The 16,021-nt window shown below is 50.9% G+C and overlaps 6 protein-coding genes across 6 annotated transcripts; 2 read left to right on the top strand and 4 right to left on the bottom strand.

Annotated features, from left to right (window-relative positions):
* Nucleotides 1-6,484: 6,484 nt before the first annotated feature.
* BDW74DRAFT_187881 (uncharacterized protein) lies at nt 6,485-7,814 on the bottom strand (the record flags this gene model as incomplete). The annotated part of the gene is made up of 5 exons (XM_073731597.1): nt 7,305-7,814; nt 7,145-7,238; nt 6,998-7,102; nt 6,722-6,865; nt 6,485-6,685 (listed from the first exon to the last, which is right to left on the bottom strand). Exons 1-5 carry the CDS (start codon nt 7,694-7,696, stop codon nt 6,485-6,487), a joined length of 936 nt encoding a protein of 311 aa, XP_073579982.1. The 5' UTR covers nt 7,697-7,814.
* Nucleotides 7,815-9,386: 1,572 nt separating this feature from the next.
* BDW74DRAFT_160559 (uncharacterized protein) lies at nt 9,387-12,386 on the bottom strand. The gene is made up of 5 exons (XM_073725643.1): nt 10,911-12,386; nt 10,728-10,858; nt 10,545-10,679; nt 10,380-10,492; nt 9,387-10,332 (listed from the first exon to the last, which is right to left on the bottom strand). Exons 1-5 carry the CDS (start codon nt 12,055-12,057, stop codon nt 9,393-9,395), a joined length of 2,466 nt encoding a protein of 821 aa, XP_073579981.1. The 5' UTR covers nt 12,058-12,386; the 3' UTR covers nt 9,387-9,392.
* Nucleotides 12,387-12,625: 239 nt separating this feature from the next.
* On the top strand, nt 12,626-14,238 carry BDW74DRAFT_160557 (uncharacterized protein). The gene has a single exon (XM_073725642.1). The coding sequence runs from the start codon at nt 12,743-12,745 to the stop codon at nt 13,541-13,543; it is 801 nt and encodes a 266-aa protein (XP_073579979.1). The 5' UTR covers nt 12,626-12,742; the 3' UTR covers nt 13,544-14,238.
* BDW74DRAFT_87231 (uncharacterized protein) lies at nt 13,663-14,080 on the bottom strand. The gene has a single exon (XM_073733952.1). It carries the CDS (start codon nt 13,994-13,996, stop codon nt 13,781-13,783), a length of 216 nt encoding a protein of 71 aa, XP_073579980.1. The 5' UTR covers nt 13,997-14,080; the 3' UTR covers nt 13,663-13,780.
* Nucleotides 14,239-14,292: 54 nt separating the features above from the next.
* Nucleotides 14,293-14,643, bottom strand: BDW74DRAFT_182103 (uncharacterized protein; the record flags this gene model as incomplete). Its single annotated transcript, XM_073730180.1, has 1 exon — nt 14,293-14,643. The coding sequence occupies one exon, from the start codon at nt 14,641-14,643 to the stop codon at nt 14,293-14,295; it is 351 nt and encodes a 116-aa protein (XP_073579978.1).
* A 557-nt stretch (nt 14,644-15,200) lies between these two features.
* Nucleotides 15,201-15,995, top strand: BDW74DRAFT_182102 (uncharacterized protein; the record flags this gene model as incomplete). Its single annotated transcript, XM_073730179.1, has 1 exon — nt 15,201-15,995. The coding sequence occupies one exon, from the start codon at nt 15,201-15,203 to the stop codon at nt 15,993-15,995; it is 795 nt and encodes a 264-aa protein (XP_073579977.1).
* Nucleotides 15,996-16,021: the final 26 nt, after the last annotated feature.

The following is a 16,021-nucleotide window of genomic DNA, read 5'->3' as shown; positions in this document are numbered from 1 at the left end:
TTATATAAATATTAAATAAAGCCTAACCTTAGGTTTTATTAACATATAGCAAATGTCAGGCCCCGCGGCTAATTAGGGGTTATAATGGGGATAGCGCATGTCTGTTATTACCATATCTGCCTTTGGTATGGGTGTTGATTACCTGGCGGTCCTCCGCTGGGTAGTACATGTTGACCCACCTGGAAATATTATTAACTACATATAGGAGGTTAGGCGGCTCTCCTAGGATAGAGCTAGTGGCCAGGTGCTGGTCCTCCTGCCACCATAATAGCGGTCTTAGTAAGACTAACTAGCCGCACGGCCCCTGGACCTAATAAAGGCCGCCATGAATAACTATCTGCAGGAGACTTTTATCTACCGCAAGTGGCTAATATCCCATGTCCTTGGTGGTAAGGCTTAGGTGTGTGATCCAGAGATATTACTATGCAATAACTGCAAGAATTAAGGCCACCCCGAGGTGCCTAATACTATAAACACCGCCAGCAGCAGCCCCTTGCCATTTACCCAGGACATAGGAGCGCCGAGGAGCCTAGTACCCTAACTAGCTGGTAATATTTTAAACCTCCATGTGGGAGCAAAGCTCCTACAGGCGCAGGTATAGCAGCATGGCAGCGGGCTAGTAAATATATTAACTTCCTTTAGTTACTATAAACATGGCGGGGGCGCCTGTATAATATATCACTACCTGCCACGCGCTGCTTTTGGCCAGGCTGGGTTTAATACCCATCCCCTTTAGTAATTTCTAAATCCCGTATAATTTTAAAGTTTTAATACCAAGGGTTTTGCTACCTAAGAGGCAAGACAGCGGCAAGCTGGCTAGTTCCTATAGTATAATACCTGCTTTAGGTATTATAATACTTAGACCATATATAGTTAGTTCCAGGGATTTTTTAATTATAAGTATTTAAACATAGTCCTACTAGCCTGCCAGGCCATTTTCTAGAAACAGGGGCGGGTATAGCAGTATCTTCCTGTACTAGGCGGACACCAGGTTATTAATAGCAAAGAGCAGTACATGACCTGGCTGGGTGAAGAGCGGGGGGTATTTAGCAAGCGGGCTTATAAGGCCCTTGCAGTGGCTGACCTGGTGCTATAGTAAATAAATGGTTAGTAATATAATTTTTATGTTTTAGAGGCTACTAGCGTCCCTCCCGTGTAAGTATAGGTTTAAAAAATATATTAGGACGGGGGTAAAAATATATCTATATTTATTTATATATATATATAAATATAGTTATATTTTAGGATATATATAGACCTAGTCCCTACTTGCCCGCCTAAAAGGAGCCGGGGACCCGCCTGGAGGTCATAATAATATAACCAGCAAGGAGTAAGTTTTAAAAACAAGAAGCAGCTGGTATTCCTAACAGGCAATATACCTAACTATGGGTTAGTAAAGGTACCTACTAATCTACCTAGAACCTGCCGGCGACTTGTCTTAAAGCCACTAGGGTATAACTAGCGGGGATTTTAAGAGCATAAAGGGTTAAGATTTACCTTATATCTAGGACCCTGTCATTACCCCGCCTATGGATTACTAGCATGTTTATTTATATATCTTAATAAAGGCCAAGTACCTGTTAAAGCTATTATAATTACCCTTTTAACCCCTAAAGATCTGCCTAGGTTAAAAATTAGCTCACGCATGGTATTATTTAAGTAAGGCGCAGGTAGCATGATAGGGTCATGCCTAAGGAATATAGTATTAACTCCAAGGTACCTGCTACCTTGTCTTCCTAGCAGGCTGTAATAACACAGTAACTGTCTACTTAGTCCTGCCTGACTAGTGGGAGCGCGGGCTATACGCGAGGATCCCACTACTAGTACGCCTGGGTAATGCTAACCACATGGTTTACATACCTAGTTACCTGGTGGCATTTTTCTAACCGGGCGCGGCCCTAGCCCACGGCATAGGCATAGTTATTAACTAGGTTACTATAAGCCTGCCATGTTAAAAGGGGGTTCCTGTTACCTGGCATTGCCTAAGAACCCTTGTACTAACCCACTATATACCTACTAGATTTATATAGCCCGCCTGCTGCTAAATCTTAAAGATAGCCCGCCCCGGTGCAGTGCACAGGCCTGTAATAAAGGGAGTCTTTAAGTACTGGCCAGTTATAATAGGCAGCTATCTGGTAATCTTATAAAGCCTGGCAGCCTGTATTATACACATCTTTAGCCCGCCTGTACCTTGCTAGCAGCCATAATCTTCTTAATTTATCCAGTCTCTTAATTTTACTAACTAGCCGCAGCTTAGGGAGGGTTTTATTTTTACACAGGGTATTAGCTACTTTAACTAGTTAATAGTTTTATATTCCCTGCCTATTAATATAGCACCTTGTTACTTAACCTGTATATTATTACTTTACCTGCTATGCCCTTCTCCCCGCGCGTTTATCTCCCTGGCAGAGCAGGTTATTATAGTTATATAGCCTAGTATTACTTAGGCCCCTGTTATTTATATTATGGCTACCCAGGGTTGCTATGGCGTGCCGGCCTTATAGCCAAGTAAGGTCTTTATTCTACACCCCGCCCTTTTACACGCGGGTTTTTAAAATTCTTGCTTTATTTATTATTTCTTTTTAATATTATTTCTTTATTTTTCTTTACTTCTTATCCTTAGCTTCCTGCATTTTTCTTTTTTTTACTTACCTTTTTTACCTCCCTAGTTAGCCTTCTCCCTATAATTATCTTGCATACGCACTATAGCAACCCCGGCGTGAAGAAGCGCCCTATCCCCGCCTGTTAATTTAAGCAGGTCTACCCCTTCTCCCACGCGGTGTATAGCTCTAGCACCCTAATGGTATTCTCCTGGCTAACCCCAGGTAGTTTTATTAGCCACCATGTCTGCTATATTAATTAATAAATATGACCTTAACCCCTCTAGTCCCTGCTAACATAACAAGGAATTACCCCGCAAGTATAAATACTAGCAGGAGTAAGAAGTAGCTAAAGCCCTTTACTAAAAGCTACGCGAGGCTAACTATTTATAAAACCACACTAATTATAGTAAGGCAGAGGGTAATCCCGGTGTCCTGTTTAACATGCCTAAGGAGCCCTCGCCGCCAGGACCGCTGCTGCAGCACAGGCCTGGTCTAAAGTCCCTTACTAATTAGGCCGTGCCTTATAACACTGCCTTTACAGCGCCTGTTAGCCGCGGTAAGGGCAGGCCGCCTTAGAATCCTTGCCCCCAGCCTAAGGAGGACCCCCTTAATATAAGTATTTAATACTAACCCCCTTACTGTCACCCTGTACGCAGGACGCCCGCGCTAACCCGTGTAATTTAGGATAATAAGATGGCCAAGGGAATTCTTTACCATGTCCCCTGCCTTTACTATGCAAAGGCTAGTTTTATGCTTGGGGATAATAATAAACTAGTTGGCCCCCAGCCCTGCTATCGCCCCCGTGCTGGCTTAAAGTATAAACAGTGCACGCGCCTTTATAAGCCCTGTAATTTTATTCCTGGTTTATTTAAAGCTAAAATTATCCAGCTTTATATAAATACCCCTAATAATATTAATATTATTGCTAAGACTGTTTTTTAAACGCGCCGTGTTACTACCTTTCTTTAAAAAGTAAACAAGAAAGGCAAGATAATATAAATCATGTACTTGCTTTTATATTATACCTTTAAGCTGCGTAATAATATTTAGACTGCTAATTATATTAGCCCTTGGCTTCCCCTGTTTGCTAAGATTATCTGGCCGCTAATAAATAACACTAAAAAAAATAATAAGGAGGACGCGCCGGCCCCTACCAGCGCTGGTACCCGCCGCGGCGGCGCTGTTAATCCGCTCGCGGTTTTTACAGAGGAGAATCTTTATAGTATAAACATGTACTAGACTGGGGGTGATCTCTTTTAGTTCTTACTAGTATATTTTGTCTTTTTTTCTTTTTTTTTTTTTTATCCTTAGTTATGGTTACAGTTTTGTTGCCGGTCCCCTAATTAGGAGTTTTATAGTATAGTATTCTTGCACTGCACCTGCTGGTTTATTACTGCCTTGGGGCCGAGCCGTATGAATTAATAGTTTATTTTTATTATTACCTACCTTTTGCTATAGTCTTGCTCCTGTTACAGCACAGCCCTGATAATAGCACTGGCCCGTGTATAGTAATTACCAGCCTGCCTAAAACCCGCGGGTAACTTGCCTTAGATGCTTCCCAGCCCTAGCCAGTGACAGTGGATTAGTACTATAGTTAGGGTTAACCTGTGTTACTATATACTTTTTCTAGCTAAAAAGCCCCAGTATATAGCTATACAGGACCCTAAGAAAACACCGCCATCTTAGGTAGTGATATCTTGTAAACATACTTAATATTAAGCTGGCATAAAGGGCGCGTGTTAAGTAACTAGGTGGTGCGCCGGCTGGATAAGAGCGTGTGTTAATAATTAGGTAATACGCCGGCGGGACAAGAGCGCGTGTTAGGGATTAGGTAATGCGCCGGCCGGATAACCCCACCGTGCGCCGGCCGGACACGAGGCGCGGCGGTGATTGGCCGGTGCGGCGGCGGGACGGATCCGGCGCGGCACCCCCTCGCGCGCACCCCCCGGCAGAACGGCGGAGATTGGGCGCTCACCGCCCGGAGGTCCGGCGGAAACGGGGCTGCCAGTGTAATAGGCTATCCTGCCAAACATCCTCCCACCGCTGGACTGCCTAAGCCATTTGGCTGGCCGCCTGGGAATTATGGTTCTGCGTACATATATATATATATATATATGTAAATATGTATTTATACTCTTACTTTAAAAGTACTAAGTTTCTTACTATTCTAGATTAATAACTAATTAATCTAGACTTAATATAATATATTTCTTGCTAAACTAATCCTAGTCCTAGTCCTGGTCTATATCTATAGTAATACATGGCTGCTTGGCGGGCCCTATATCCTGGTCCTGGTCCTGCTGCCACGCCCGCTTGCGGGGCCCCAGGTACATCTCAAACCCCAGGAACCCATGCCACTCGCGGCTAATCGCCTGGTACTGCCGCCGCCGCGCCTCCACGTGGCCGGGCGCCTCCTGTAGCCCCCGCGCGTATACTGTCCCTGCAATCCAGCTCCCGTGGCTGGCCTGCTTGTTAAATGCAGTGTTATCCATGCTGCCGTAGTCCCGCTTAAAGCCGCCATACTTTAGGTGCACGCGCGAGATAGTAATAGCCGTGTGGCGGTAGGATAGGATATTTAGCTTTATTTGCAGGTGCGCCTGGGCCTCCTATTATAGGACCTTGCGCAGGCGGTTACTTAGCCAGGTCCCCTCCCCACCTGCCGCGGTGGCTGGCCAGAAAAAGGCTAAGGCGGGCCCGCGGTGACCCTGGGCCAGCCGCTCCAGGGCTTTGCGGAAGGGGAGGATTAGCCAGAGGTAGTAGACCACTAGCTCGCTCACGGCCTTTGGCAGGTAGTAGTAAATAATCTTAATAATATTATTAATAAAATAGCCCTTGTGATACATGGTAACCGTGCTAACCAGCCCGTGCTTAATAAAGATATTCCGGTGGCAGCCCTGCAGGGTATTGCGGTGGCGCAGCCCCAGCAGCTTAGTGGCCCGCGCGGGCTGGCTGCTGGTAATATGCACGAGCAGGAGCAGCCGCTGCAGGAACTAGTCCACCTATTACAGGTACCCTGCCACGGGGCCCTCCTGCTAGAGCACCTTGTCTGCCTGCCTAATCTAGCGGACCTTTAAAAACTCCTCGCGCAGCTAGTCTACCTTAAGCACGCGGTCTAGCAGCCAGCAGTCCCCGCGGGTGGGCAGGGCCTTTCACGTGCGTGGGTCCTGCAGGAAGTTCCACCCCCGTGTATTATTAGTTAGGTTGTCCTGTAGCTCGTGCAGGGCCAGGCATGGTACTACCGCCTCGCGCGCCTTCTTTTTATACAGGAGGAAGAGCCCCGCGAGCTCCGCCTGGGCCCGGGAGACCTGCCCCGCGATAAATTCCTGGAGCCCGCGCATGCTTAGGCACAGGTCCTTATAGGTTAGGGTTTGCTTATTATTACTTTAGTAAATATAGCTTATGCTGGTGATGCTATTTTAAATCTTTTTACTGTACATGCGTAGCCGCGTAATCCAACTAAAGGGGGCGCGCACCCTAAAAAGCAAGAAGCGCTCGCGCATCTCGTCCAGGGCGTCCACGGGGTGGCTAACCTGGCCTGCCTTGGCGTCGCGGACCGCGCGCAGGGCCACGAGTATTTATGCCATCTTAACCAGCCTGAACAGGTAGCTGGTGTAGCTATACAGGTCCCGGAAGGTCTGGCGCGCGGTGTCCACCCCAAGCACCGCGAGGAAGCCCACCAGGGTGCTCTTAAACAGGCCCCCCTTCAGGGGGTGGTCCAGTAGTATAATAAAGAGGTCTAGCGTGGCCTAGTCTAGCTAGGCCTGGAGCGCTGCCTCGCGGGGGCTCCAGGGCGGCTTAGGGGCCTGGCCAATACAGGTAGGGCAGGATGGGAAGGGTACCACCGGGGGCAAGGCGGCTAGCACTGGTGGGCGTGGCGCGAGCTATGACAGGGTGCCTACCAGCACGGCCAGGCCCGTCTTCCGCTTCCAGGGGACCGTCCACCGTGGCAGCGGGTCAGGGGCGGGTAGTATAAGGGGTGGGGCGTCCTGGCCAGCTACTGCTAGTGTAAAAGGCTTTAGGGCCTGTGCAGTCAGAGCCACTAGCCCGCGACCATACTCCTCCATGCGGTCTAGCGCGGCTAGCTAGCCGGTGTTTAGCTAGTGGCGAAGCTGGATTACCTGGTCTGGCCGCGTGCTGCAGTACGCGAAGCAGACCAGGCGCTGCCAGACCTGGCTGTAGCGGTGGTAGGTCTTGGGCTGCAGGCGGATCTGGATCAGCCGGTTCCAGACGCTTGGCTGGCGGAAGAAGGTGTTAATCTGGACCTAGTCAAACTTATTAATCTGGCCGTCGCGGATGGCGTGGTAGGCCTGGTTGATCAGCCGCTGCACGCTCGCGCTGAGCTGCACCAGCAGCGGCTCCTCGCGGGGATCCGGCAGGGCGCCTAGCAGGGCGACCATGGTCAGATTCTGGCCACGCAGATACTTAGGCCACCGGGTAAGCTCCAGCCACGGGGATACCTTGGTGGGGTGCGGATCCAGGACCGGCACCTGGCTTACTTCCTATTTCACGGCCGCCTCTCCCTCCCGCAGCGCCTAGTCCACACGGGCCCGGACAAGCTCTGCGGGGGTAAGCACTGGCCTCCTCTTACCACCCTGCGCCGCGGGGGCTGCCATGCAGGTAACCTTAAAGAAGTGGCTCCCGGCCCGGGTAAGATAAAGTTACTGGCAGGACACTACCTAATTCGCGAGGCAGGCCTGCTACCGGGCCCTAGCACGCGCGGCCAAGAGCCAGCCCTGTTCCCACACCCTATCCTTCTCCCGGTGCTTCGCGCGGCGGTGCTTCTCCATGGCATCTAGGGTCCGGGCGACGTACAGGCAGTGCGGGCAGCCATGGCCCTGGTAAACTGGCAGGCCCGGCAGGGGCAGGCCGCCCGCGGGGGGCTGGCGGCCGGGCTCCCGGGCGGGATCAGCCCACGGCCGCTGGAGCATGGCTGCCAGGGCGGCCTCGCGGAGGGGAAGGGTCACCGCGGTTAAATAGGAGCCATGGCGGGTGCGGAGGTGGGTAAGCAAAGTAAAGGGGGTGACCGTGTACTGGCAGCGGGGCGCGGTGCAGATCCAGAGGTGGTAGGTAGGGTTATAAAGAAAGAGATCCATGGCCAGGGAAAGAATAAATATTATCTTGTTAACAGGGAGATATTAATTTAAGAGGGACAGACATGTTAGTAAAAGAAGAAGAAGAGCAGGGTTAAAGTTCTTAAAAGCAGCCACGTGGATTTTAATCACGCTGGACATGTCGCGTGCGCGCGCGCCTTGGTAAGTAAAAAAGGGAAAAAGCAAGCATTGCCAGTCCCATGTGTACATGGTAGGGGGTAGTGTAAATACAGCCGCCTGTTAAAGCAAGCGTGCCGATAAAGCCCGGGGGAGGGTTGTGGTTATAAGGGCTCGAGGGGGTGGATTCTGGTGGATTAGGAGATTCAGGAGATCGGGGATTACCAGAGGGGGGGCAGGTATAGGGCAGTATAGGGTGTAGGGGCACGCGCTCGCGGGCCACAGGAGCACGCACGGCACTCACGCCGGGCGGTAAGTAAAATAGACTAATCAGGGGGCGAAGAAAGGGAACAGGGGCGCGTCCGGTCAGGGACTAGGGACTAGATTAATTAAGGTATTATAATTATATAATTAATAATGGCCATGGCTTGTAATTATATATTATATTAAAGGGTCTTAAGTATGCTTTATAATTAATAAATAGTAATACCCATGAAGTTAGGGTGGCGTTTAGTCATGCCCGCCGGCCAGGATAAAACTGCGCGATAGGAGTCTTATGGGCAATTGTAATCTGGGTGGGCGTGCAGGCATACCTGCACACCATATACAATATTGCATTCTTTAGGGATACGAGAAAGGCATGTTGGACTGCGCAGCGGCGCTGCGAGCGTTCAAAACCGGAGCATTGGAATATGGACATTGCTGCGAAGGTTCCGCTGGCGATACCAATAATCCTCTTAATCCGAACACTGAGATTGAGCGGCAGCAACGTGGTTCTTATCTCCCTCCATGCATCACTGGCCTCCCATGCGCGGATGGTAGCCTTGAAGGAAAATAGGCTAGCATTGATGTTTCCCACCCTGTCCTGCTCCAGTTGGCCATCACCTGCCAACAGCAAATGGGCAATGGTGATGGGAAAATATGCGCGAGACAGACTGTCCTCGGTGTTTCGCTTTAGGGAGCTATAAGAGGTATAATAAATCTTTGAAGCACCAGACACCATGCCTGCTCTGATGTCCCCAGTTCCCACCACAAACTCATACGTCAACCCATCCAGTGCTTGCACATAGACAATATCTCCCTTGCGTAACGGTTTCCGCAGTTGGTTGCGTATGCTTAAGAGCGTATCACGCGGGAATAGAAGGCGTCCGGCGCCGTACCAGGCTTTGATATTGGCCTTTGCCTCCATGTCGGACTCGGACTTCAACTCGTCGGCATCGACGCCCTCTTTCTAGGGCCGATCAAGGTAGTAGTGCACGTTGGCGATTGTCGTTGAAGGTGGGGGAGCAGAAGAGATTCTCTGACGCGCTGCGGGGTCTTACGGGAAGCAAACATTACTACTGTGCCTATGGCATGATGACTCAGCTTTAGGCTAAGGAAACATCTTCTTTTATGCTTGCCTTTTGTTATAATACAGAGCATTGCCATCTTGCCGGCTTTCGCTCGGTCGCGCGTGGTGGTTTAGGGCTCAAAGTCGGCCGCACATGCTACCAAACTACAATTGAATATAGCAGCAGCACCGAGTTCAAGATGATTATGACCTTGGCTACAGTTACCTGACGCTCCCTACTATATAGTAAATCTAGTCCTCGTCGGCCTCTTCAACAACGCGATCAACAGCAGACCATCCAGCAACAGAGCCAGCAACAATTCCAGCCATGGGTGTTGCAGCCTCCACTAATGACAGAGAACTCATGCCCTGGTTACGACTGCCCCTATATCTTTTGATAAAGGCCAGCTGATCTCGTATCTCCAAGAGACCCGCGTTCCACTCGAAACGGCTGTCATCGTCCAACCCAGCAAGGTCGCCAGCGCTCACTAACCCTTCACTTCTTGATTGACTGGCAGGGATTGATGTGCCGGATTCACTCTTTGAAACGTTGTGGTAACGCCTAATGGATAGCGCAGACGTGAGCTTCTGGACAATGTTAATTGGCACAGCCGAGGTGGATGACTGGGCCAGAATATGCGATCTGTCTACCCCTTGGATGGGCGCTTGATGGCGGTCGAGGTACATCTTGGGCGGCCTTGCGGTTGTTGTATTTTGCTTACGTACTTGGCGGGCTACAGGCATTTGAGACTCGAACTGTTGTCTCCAATTTGCATGGCCAGTGGGAGTTTCCTGCGCTCTGGTTAGGGCGAGGAATTGAGGCCCGCAATCCCTTAGAGCCATCTCGCAGTCCTGCTCTGGTAGTCCATGCACTTCTGCCAAATAAGCGGCCAGACTCTCGAGGTCATTGATATCCGAAAGGCTTAGGGATTGAATGCCAGCCCTCTGGGTATTGTTCTTGATCTCATGAAATTTGAAGCTCGTTTCAATAATCTGAACACGACTATATTGACCAATATCGTCGTCACCTCTGTAGTTGCTTAAGCTTCTTGGTCGCGGGAATACCGCTGGGACATTCTGAACGTGCTTTTCGTGTGGGATTGCAGGAACTCGGTGGGCATGAGGGCTGCTTTCCACGATGCCTATCTCGTGCACCTCCTCAATACGGCGATATATTAGACCGCATGTGGCACTATTGCAGAAGTTAGAGAAGCTTCAGGGTATCAACAAGGAGCTTACCAGGTGACCTGTGTACTCGAATCACCTGAATTATCGGAATGGCACCCAGGGCAGTGTGTGAAAGATACATTGCGGCGGCGAAATATCATCGTCATTGAGAGCACTTGACCGGGCTGTTGAGCTTTATTAGCTCTTGATCATACTGTTCAAGGCTCACTAACGTACGCGCATAAGCGCACCCCAGGGTCTTGTAATATCAAGGGCCTTGCCGGTATAGTGGTCCTGAAGGTACCACTCCCCCCGTTGTATCTTGCCCAGGCCAAGGTCCTTAAATCTCTCGTTTAGAACTTGCGCGAACAGCTAAAATAGCAATTAGCGTAGTAAAGCTTTTTCCACCTATTTACAGACCTCCCAAGAAGTAATGGTGTCGAGAAAGAATCGGATATATCGGTTGCGAGCATCAATCACAGTTACATGCTCGGGCGACATCATCTGGGGAGGCAGGCGTTGAGAGAACTGACTGACCACACTCAATATTGCTGCTGCAGGTGTTAGCTTAGGGTTTACCGTGTGTTATTCTGTTTTCCCTACCAGCATCAATGTGCCGCGGTGCCTTGTCCTGTACAATAAACCTTTCTAGCATGGCTTTCATAGCGGCCGCTGCTGTGGCCGCGGCAAACGGTTGCCATTTCTTGTTCTTATGGCTATCGGCGTAATCGCACGCCCCTTTGACGACAACCGTGCATGGCAGCTCCTCCCAGGCACCTGCCAGTTCCATCTCAAATGCAATGACCCCCTCTGCCTTGGCGATGCGGTCGCGGATCTCTGCGGATTTCATCACCCTGTCAGCAGAGGCTATTGAGCCTATATAAACTGCTGGCACTCGGTCCTTCTTCAGCTGAGTTTGTTCGAGGCGTTTCCTGGGAATCAAGTGTGTGGTATCGCATCCCGCCTCCTCACAGCTCAAGTAAGTCGCTTCAGTATGAACAGCCTCCGCTGCGTTGGTATAAGTGCTCTGTCCTCGCATCCGTAAGCGATGTTCGTAACTCGAACTAAAGAGCCTATCCTCGGCTGTTCCGGGATAGTCGTAACGCCCTTCACTGCCCGTCGACGCATCCGCCCTGAGCTGAAGTTCCTCGAGGTAGAATGCTGTTCGGCGATGAAGGAGATCAATACCACGCATCGTTCCAAGTGTGGCCAGGAGGTTTTGGACCTCCTTATCGGGTATTCCATGTCCGACTGTATCTTTGCGCTGGAAAGATTCGCCATACTGCCTCCCAAAATCGTACTGGACAACGTTTTTGCTGATCACTACATCCCCTAGCAAGACCTCGGCATCACCGGTAAAGGGCACAGCACCGCAGATGCCCACTAAGAGCGTGAGGCGCAAGCTGGGGTAGCTCAACCGCATTCCCTGAGCTGCGCTGGTGGCTTTTGTCTTGCCCATATGAGAAAGCAGGGCTAGCACCACATTGTGCTTCCCAATGCGGCCAGTGGTATAGACGTTGTGGTCCCCTGGTACTTTTCCATAATGATCGCCATCATCATCCCAGTACTGATCGAAGACGAGAGAAACTGCATCGTACTCCAGTGGCAATGCACATAGTATACCAACCTCGAATTCCTCGCGTCGAGACGGGCGCTGGGCACGCATCCTCGTCTTGCAAATAGAAAAGGTGGGTATGAAGGAAGCAACTGGCGAATAGAGGCTTAAAGGTCTGGTGTTGCCAGGCAACATTGATTTGCAACACGAGTCTCTTCGTCACCCTTTCGAAGCCGTTGCTGTCGATCGCTGGGTGGCTTTTAAGTTGTGGTCCAACTGCTTAGAGACATCCCAACATTTAGATCGCATGAACCGCTCTCCTTGCAGCTGTGGTCCTTTGAAACGCTAGGACAAAAGTCAGGGTACTTGGCTTCTGGGAGTTTGATTGAGAGCTGAAGATTCGACAAGGCCGTCAGCACTTCCTATAGTGCAGGATGATATAGACAGCCACGTGGCACAAGTGATGACCCCTGTTCGCACCAAGAGAGCATTGCCGTAGGTACCAGCAATGCAGCTCAGCTTTGTCCCGTAGCTGAGTCTCGTTCAATATTTATTTACTGCCTGACAGAAGTTCCTCTGAAAGCAGAATATGTAGGGCTAGTGTCTAACGACCCTATGTCAGGCAATCAAAGTCTCCTCAAGGCTCCAGCTACTGCCTGGAATTAGCCAACCCTTTACGGTTAGCCTGGCCATGGCATTAACCCCTTAGAACCATTAGAACTTTTGATTAAGATCAAATCAAGACCATCCACCATCAACCATGTTCATATTCACCGGCCTTCCCCTTAACATCCATCGTCAGATCATTTCCCACCTTCTCTCCAACCGGGCTGTTGCTGCCCTTTCCGTCCAATCCCGAGCTCTCCATCAGCTTTGTGGCATGCAGACGCGTCGTCACTATCACAAGATTCGCATCGCCCCTAATACTCGCTCTCTTGATACCGCGTTCAATCTCCTTTTGGATATTCTACGGCGACCGAGCTTAGGCCGGTATGTTCGCCACATTGAGGTCCATGCCGGCCTCCCCATATATGTGGAGTATACGCACCGAGAATCCCAGCGGATCATCGGCAGGCAGGACAGGGAGCTGTTGCAAAGCGCTGTCAGGAAGGCCGGGTTTGCCGCTGAGGAATATCGAATACTGAATATGCTGATGCAGAGGATGGTCTCCTACGAAACCCTTTTGCGACAGCCAGAGAGAGAAGCGGACGAGATTTGGAGACCTGGCGAGGTCCAATATCCTCTGAACCAGCTCCTCCGTCGAGTCAGCGCAGACCCCACAGCCGTTCCGTACTTGCAAAACCTCCGCGAGTGTTATATCCTCAACGAGCCTGAGTCTAGTCTTGATGACGATCGTTTTTACCTCCCGATGGAGTTCTTCCAGGCTTTTACCGCAATCGGTGGTCTCCCAGCCATCGAGTCTGTGGCAACCGATGCTCTTGAAGGAGACGTGAATGAAGAGGAGGGCCTTGAACTGGCCTCCTCTAATATCAGCGAGATCCACATCCAGCACTCCTCGGTGAGCTCTGCGTACTTGACCTCGCTGATCTGTTCGTGCAAGACGTTAAAGGTCTTGCGCTTCTCGGTGGGAGGTCGCGCAACCCTCGACAGGAGCCAGCCAATGTTCTTCCACACGACAGTCATGCGAGCACTCTTGTTCCACAAAAGAACGCTCGAGTAACTGGACTTGGATGTCGAATCATACGTTTTCCACTTCCACTGTGGCCATCAATCAAAGGAAGGAGGATGCCTCTGCGATAGGTACGGACCTAGGGAGTATGAGGACTCTAGCCGAGTGGCCCCAGAGGGCTTAATGGACCAAAAGGGCTCCCTCCAAGACTTTATCTCTCTGAAGCGTTTGAGCATTGGTATCACGTTTTTGATGTCTTTCGCGAGGGGTTTGGACGTGGACATGGATTCAAGCACAGGGATATTGCTGGTGGACTGCCTGCCGCCGAATCTTAAATATCTTTGCATGCGGGGGTATAGACGAGGCGAATGTGCAGAGCACGATGCTTCTGTTGAGGGGTTGGTGCAGGCTGTACGGCAGGGACGGCTGGATCTGGAGCTCCATGGCGTTGATGAGACCATCCCATACGGCGAGGATGTAGATGACCCCGACAAGAATGAGCATCTGTTATGGAAGCCGGTGATTGATGGATCAGAAAGCGACTGAGCTGGTGTTTGGCACTTCCTGTTGCACTGTCACGGTAGGGTTCACGGCAATCTACCACGCTCTACGTCCCGAAAGTCTAACAAGACCATGTAGCGGTGGATTGTATACTTACTCGCATACTGCCATTATCAGAGACCTTCTGATGCCTCTTGTAAGGACGTAGCCGTCTGATGTATTATACGTGACTTTGCACGCTTTGGCCCCATGCAGGTACTTTTGCTTGTTCTTGCTTCTTCTGTTGGAGGCGGGGCACCTCACTCCCAGTATTGCCTCATCACCCCTCCTGGACCATACCCGCCCACTTCCATTCCCTCTTCCCGGAAATCTGGCTGAAGATTGTCAGAATCCTCGCCAGCGAGCATGGGCCTAGCCTCAATGCTTTCTTTCTGGCTAGTCGTTTCTGCTGTGCGATCGCCAATTATCAGCGCTTCCGCCGAATCCACTTCCAGATTCGCTTCCATGAGAAGCTGCAATCGTAGATCGAGCATTGGGAACATGTTCTCACAAGGCTCAATGCGTTTAGTACTGTGTACCGACTGATCTTGGACGGCGAGACACCCAAGGCAGACCATGAGGTCCCAGCGGACGACCCCTCCAGGAGCCATGGCTCCTGGTATTGTGGGCCAGCTGAATTGACTGGAAAGCCCAGTAAATGGGCCGCCATCCAGGACAAGGCCGTGGATCCTTCTGCGAATAAAGCATGGAAACCGTTGGTTCCATCGTGAGAAAACTAGTGGGACTGCGCAAACTGTGCTGGAAGGTCCGCGACCAGTTCCCCTCGTGTCTGCTGGATGTCTGCATTACGATCTCCCCCAGTGTCGTCTGCATCTCCGGCAGTTGGCATTGGGCGTTCTTGGCCGTGGGGGCTTGCCTCCGCAAGGCTCCTACGGGTATCTCCTCGCCACGTCGCCGTCCTTGGCCAGTATTGCCTGCCGGCTCTACGTGAAGGAGAAAGATGCCGTGGCCACGGAGCATGCATCCACTCAGCTGCTGGATGGCTTTGCTCCCAATCTCGAGCGCGCGTTTCTCTTCCAGAATGATTTCCCTCGGTTAGGGGCTCCGAGGACTATCATTGAACCGCCACAACCCTGGCTCGCCATCCCCCGGCTGTGTGAATGTCCGGTCAAACGTCCGATATCTGGCCCTACACAATCCGGGCATTATGTTTCTGAAGAAGATGAACCTCATCCTTCCGTTGCGGGACAATACTCTCCTGCAAGTCCACCTGAACTTCAATACGGACCCCCTGGCCTTGCTCAGACTGTCCTACCTTGGCTCCTTGCAGGGCCTCGCCCTCATTCTGTCTTCCTATCCCGCCGATACCCGTACAGACAACGACATCGACGGAGACGCCGCCCTCTTCCTGGCCAACCTGCCTCCTCTAAGCAGTCTTCATATTAGTGCCCGTAAAGATTGCACCATGAGACTACCATTAATGGCAGCTTTACAGCACCATGGACAAGAACTGCGCCGATTGGCGCTCGAGCCTAGCAGCTTTCAGCCCTTTGACCTAGAAGCCATCCGGGAGATTCAAAACTCCTGCCCAAAGCTCCGCAGCCTCTGTATCCGCATCCCTCGGTCGATAGGCAGCTCTCCAGAAAGTGAATTCTATCGTAAGTTGGCCGCTCTCACCCATCTCAACCTCCGTACGCTGGTCGTGGACTGCACAGCAATGAACACGAGAGCCCCCGACAGTGACTCGCCTAATGCCAAACACCAACTCATGAACGCAGCCATCGACGAAGCTTGGGTCCGCGCAATCTTTGCTCTGATTACCAGCTCCCCGTGCTCTTTACTACCGCAACTCACGGTCGGCGTGGTGATTGAACACGCCGTGGATCAAATTGGAGACTTCCATCGAATGATCGGTCAAATCGTCTGGCAGATCTTTCGCGCCCTTGATGGGGTGTTTGTGCATGAATGGGCGCGACCGAGACGTCACAATCTGCGTGACTAGATTCTGAGAGAAGGCGAGGAAGTGTG

The sequence above is a fragment of the Aspergillus multicolor genome, assembly GCF_047715735.1.
Source record: "Aspergillus multicolor strain CBS 133.54 unplaced genomic scaffold BDW74scaffold_32, whole genome shotgun sequence".
Taxonomy (NCBI): domain Eukaryota; kingdom Fungi; phylum Ascomycota; class Eurotiomycetes; order Eurotiales; family Aspergillaceae; genus Aspergillus; species Aspergillus multicolor.
The sequence above is the reverse complement of the archived record's forward strand: the minus strand, read 5'-3'. Positions and strand labels throughout refer to the sequence as shown.

What these genes read in the sequence shown, in the direction of transcription:
- BDW74DRAFT_160559 (XM_073725643.1), bottom strand. Translation starts at nt 12,057, where the DNA reads ATGTTGCCTGGCAACACCAGACCTTTAAGCCTCTATTCGCCAGTTGCT. An exon ending in ACACCATTACTTCTTGGGAG is followed by an intron (nt 10,680 to 10,727) that starts GTCTGTAAATAG and finishes TTGCTATTTTAG; the next exon opens with CTGTTCGCGCAAGTTCTAAA. An exon ending in CCTGGGGTGCGCTTATGCGC is followed by an intron (nt 10,493 to 10,544) that starts GTACGTTAGTGA and finishes AAAGCTCAACAG; the next exon opens with CCCGGTCAAGTGCTCTCAAT.
- BDW74DRAFT_160557 (XM_073725642.1), top strand. Translation starts at nt 12,743, where the DNA reads ATGCAGACGCGTCGTCACTATCACAAGATTCGCATCGCCCCTAATACT.
- BDW74DRAFT_87231 (XM_073733952.1), bottom strand. Translation starts at nt 13,996, where the DNA reads ATGCTCATTCTTGTCGGGGTCATCTACATCCTCGCCGTATGGGATGGT.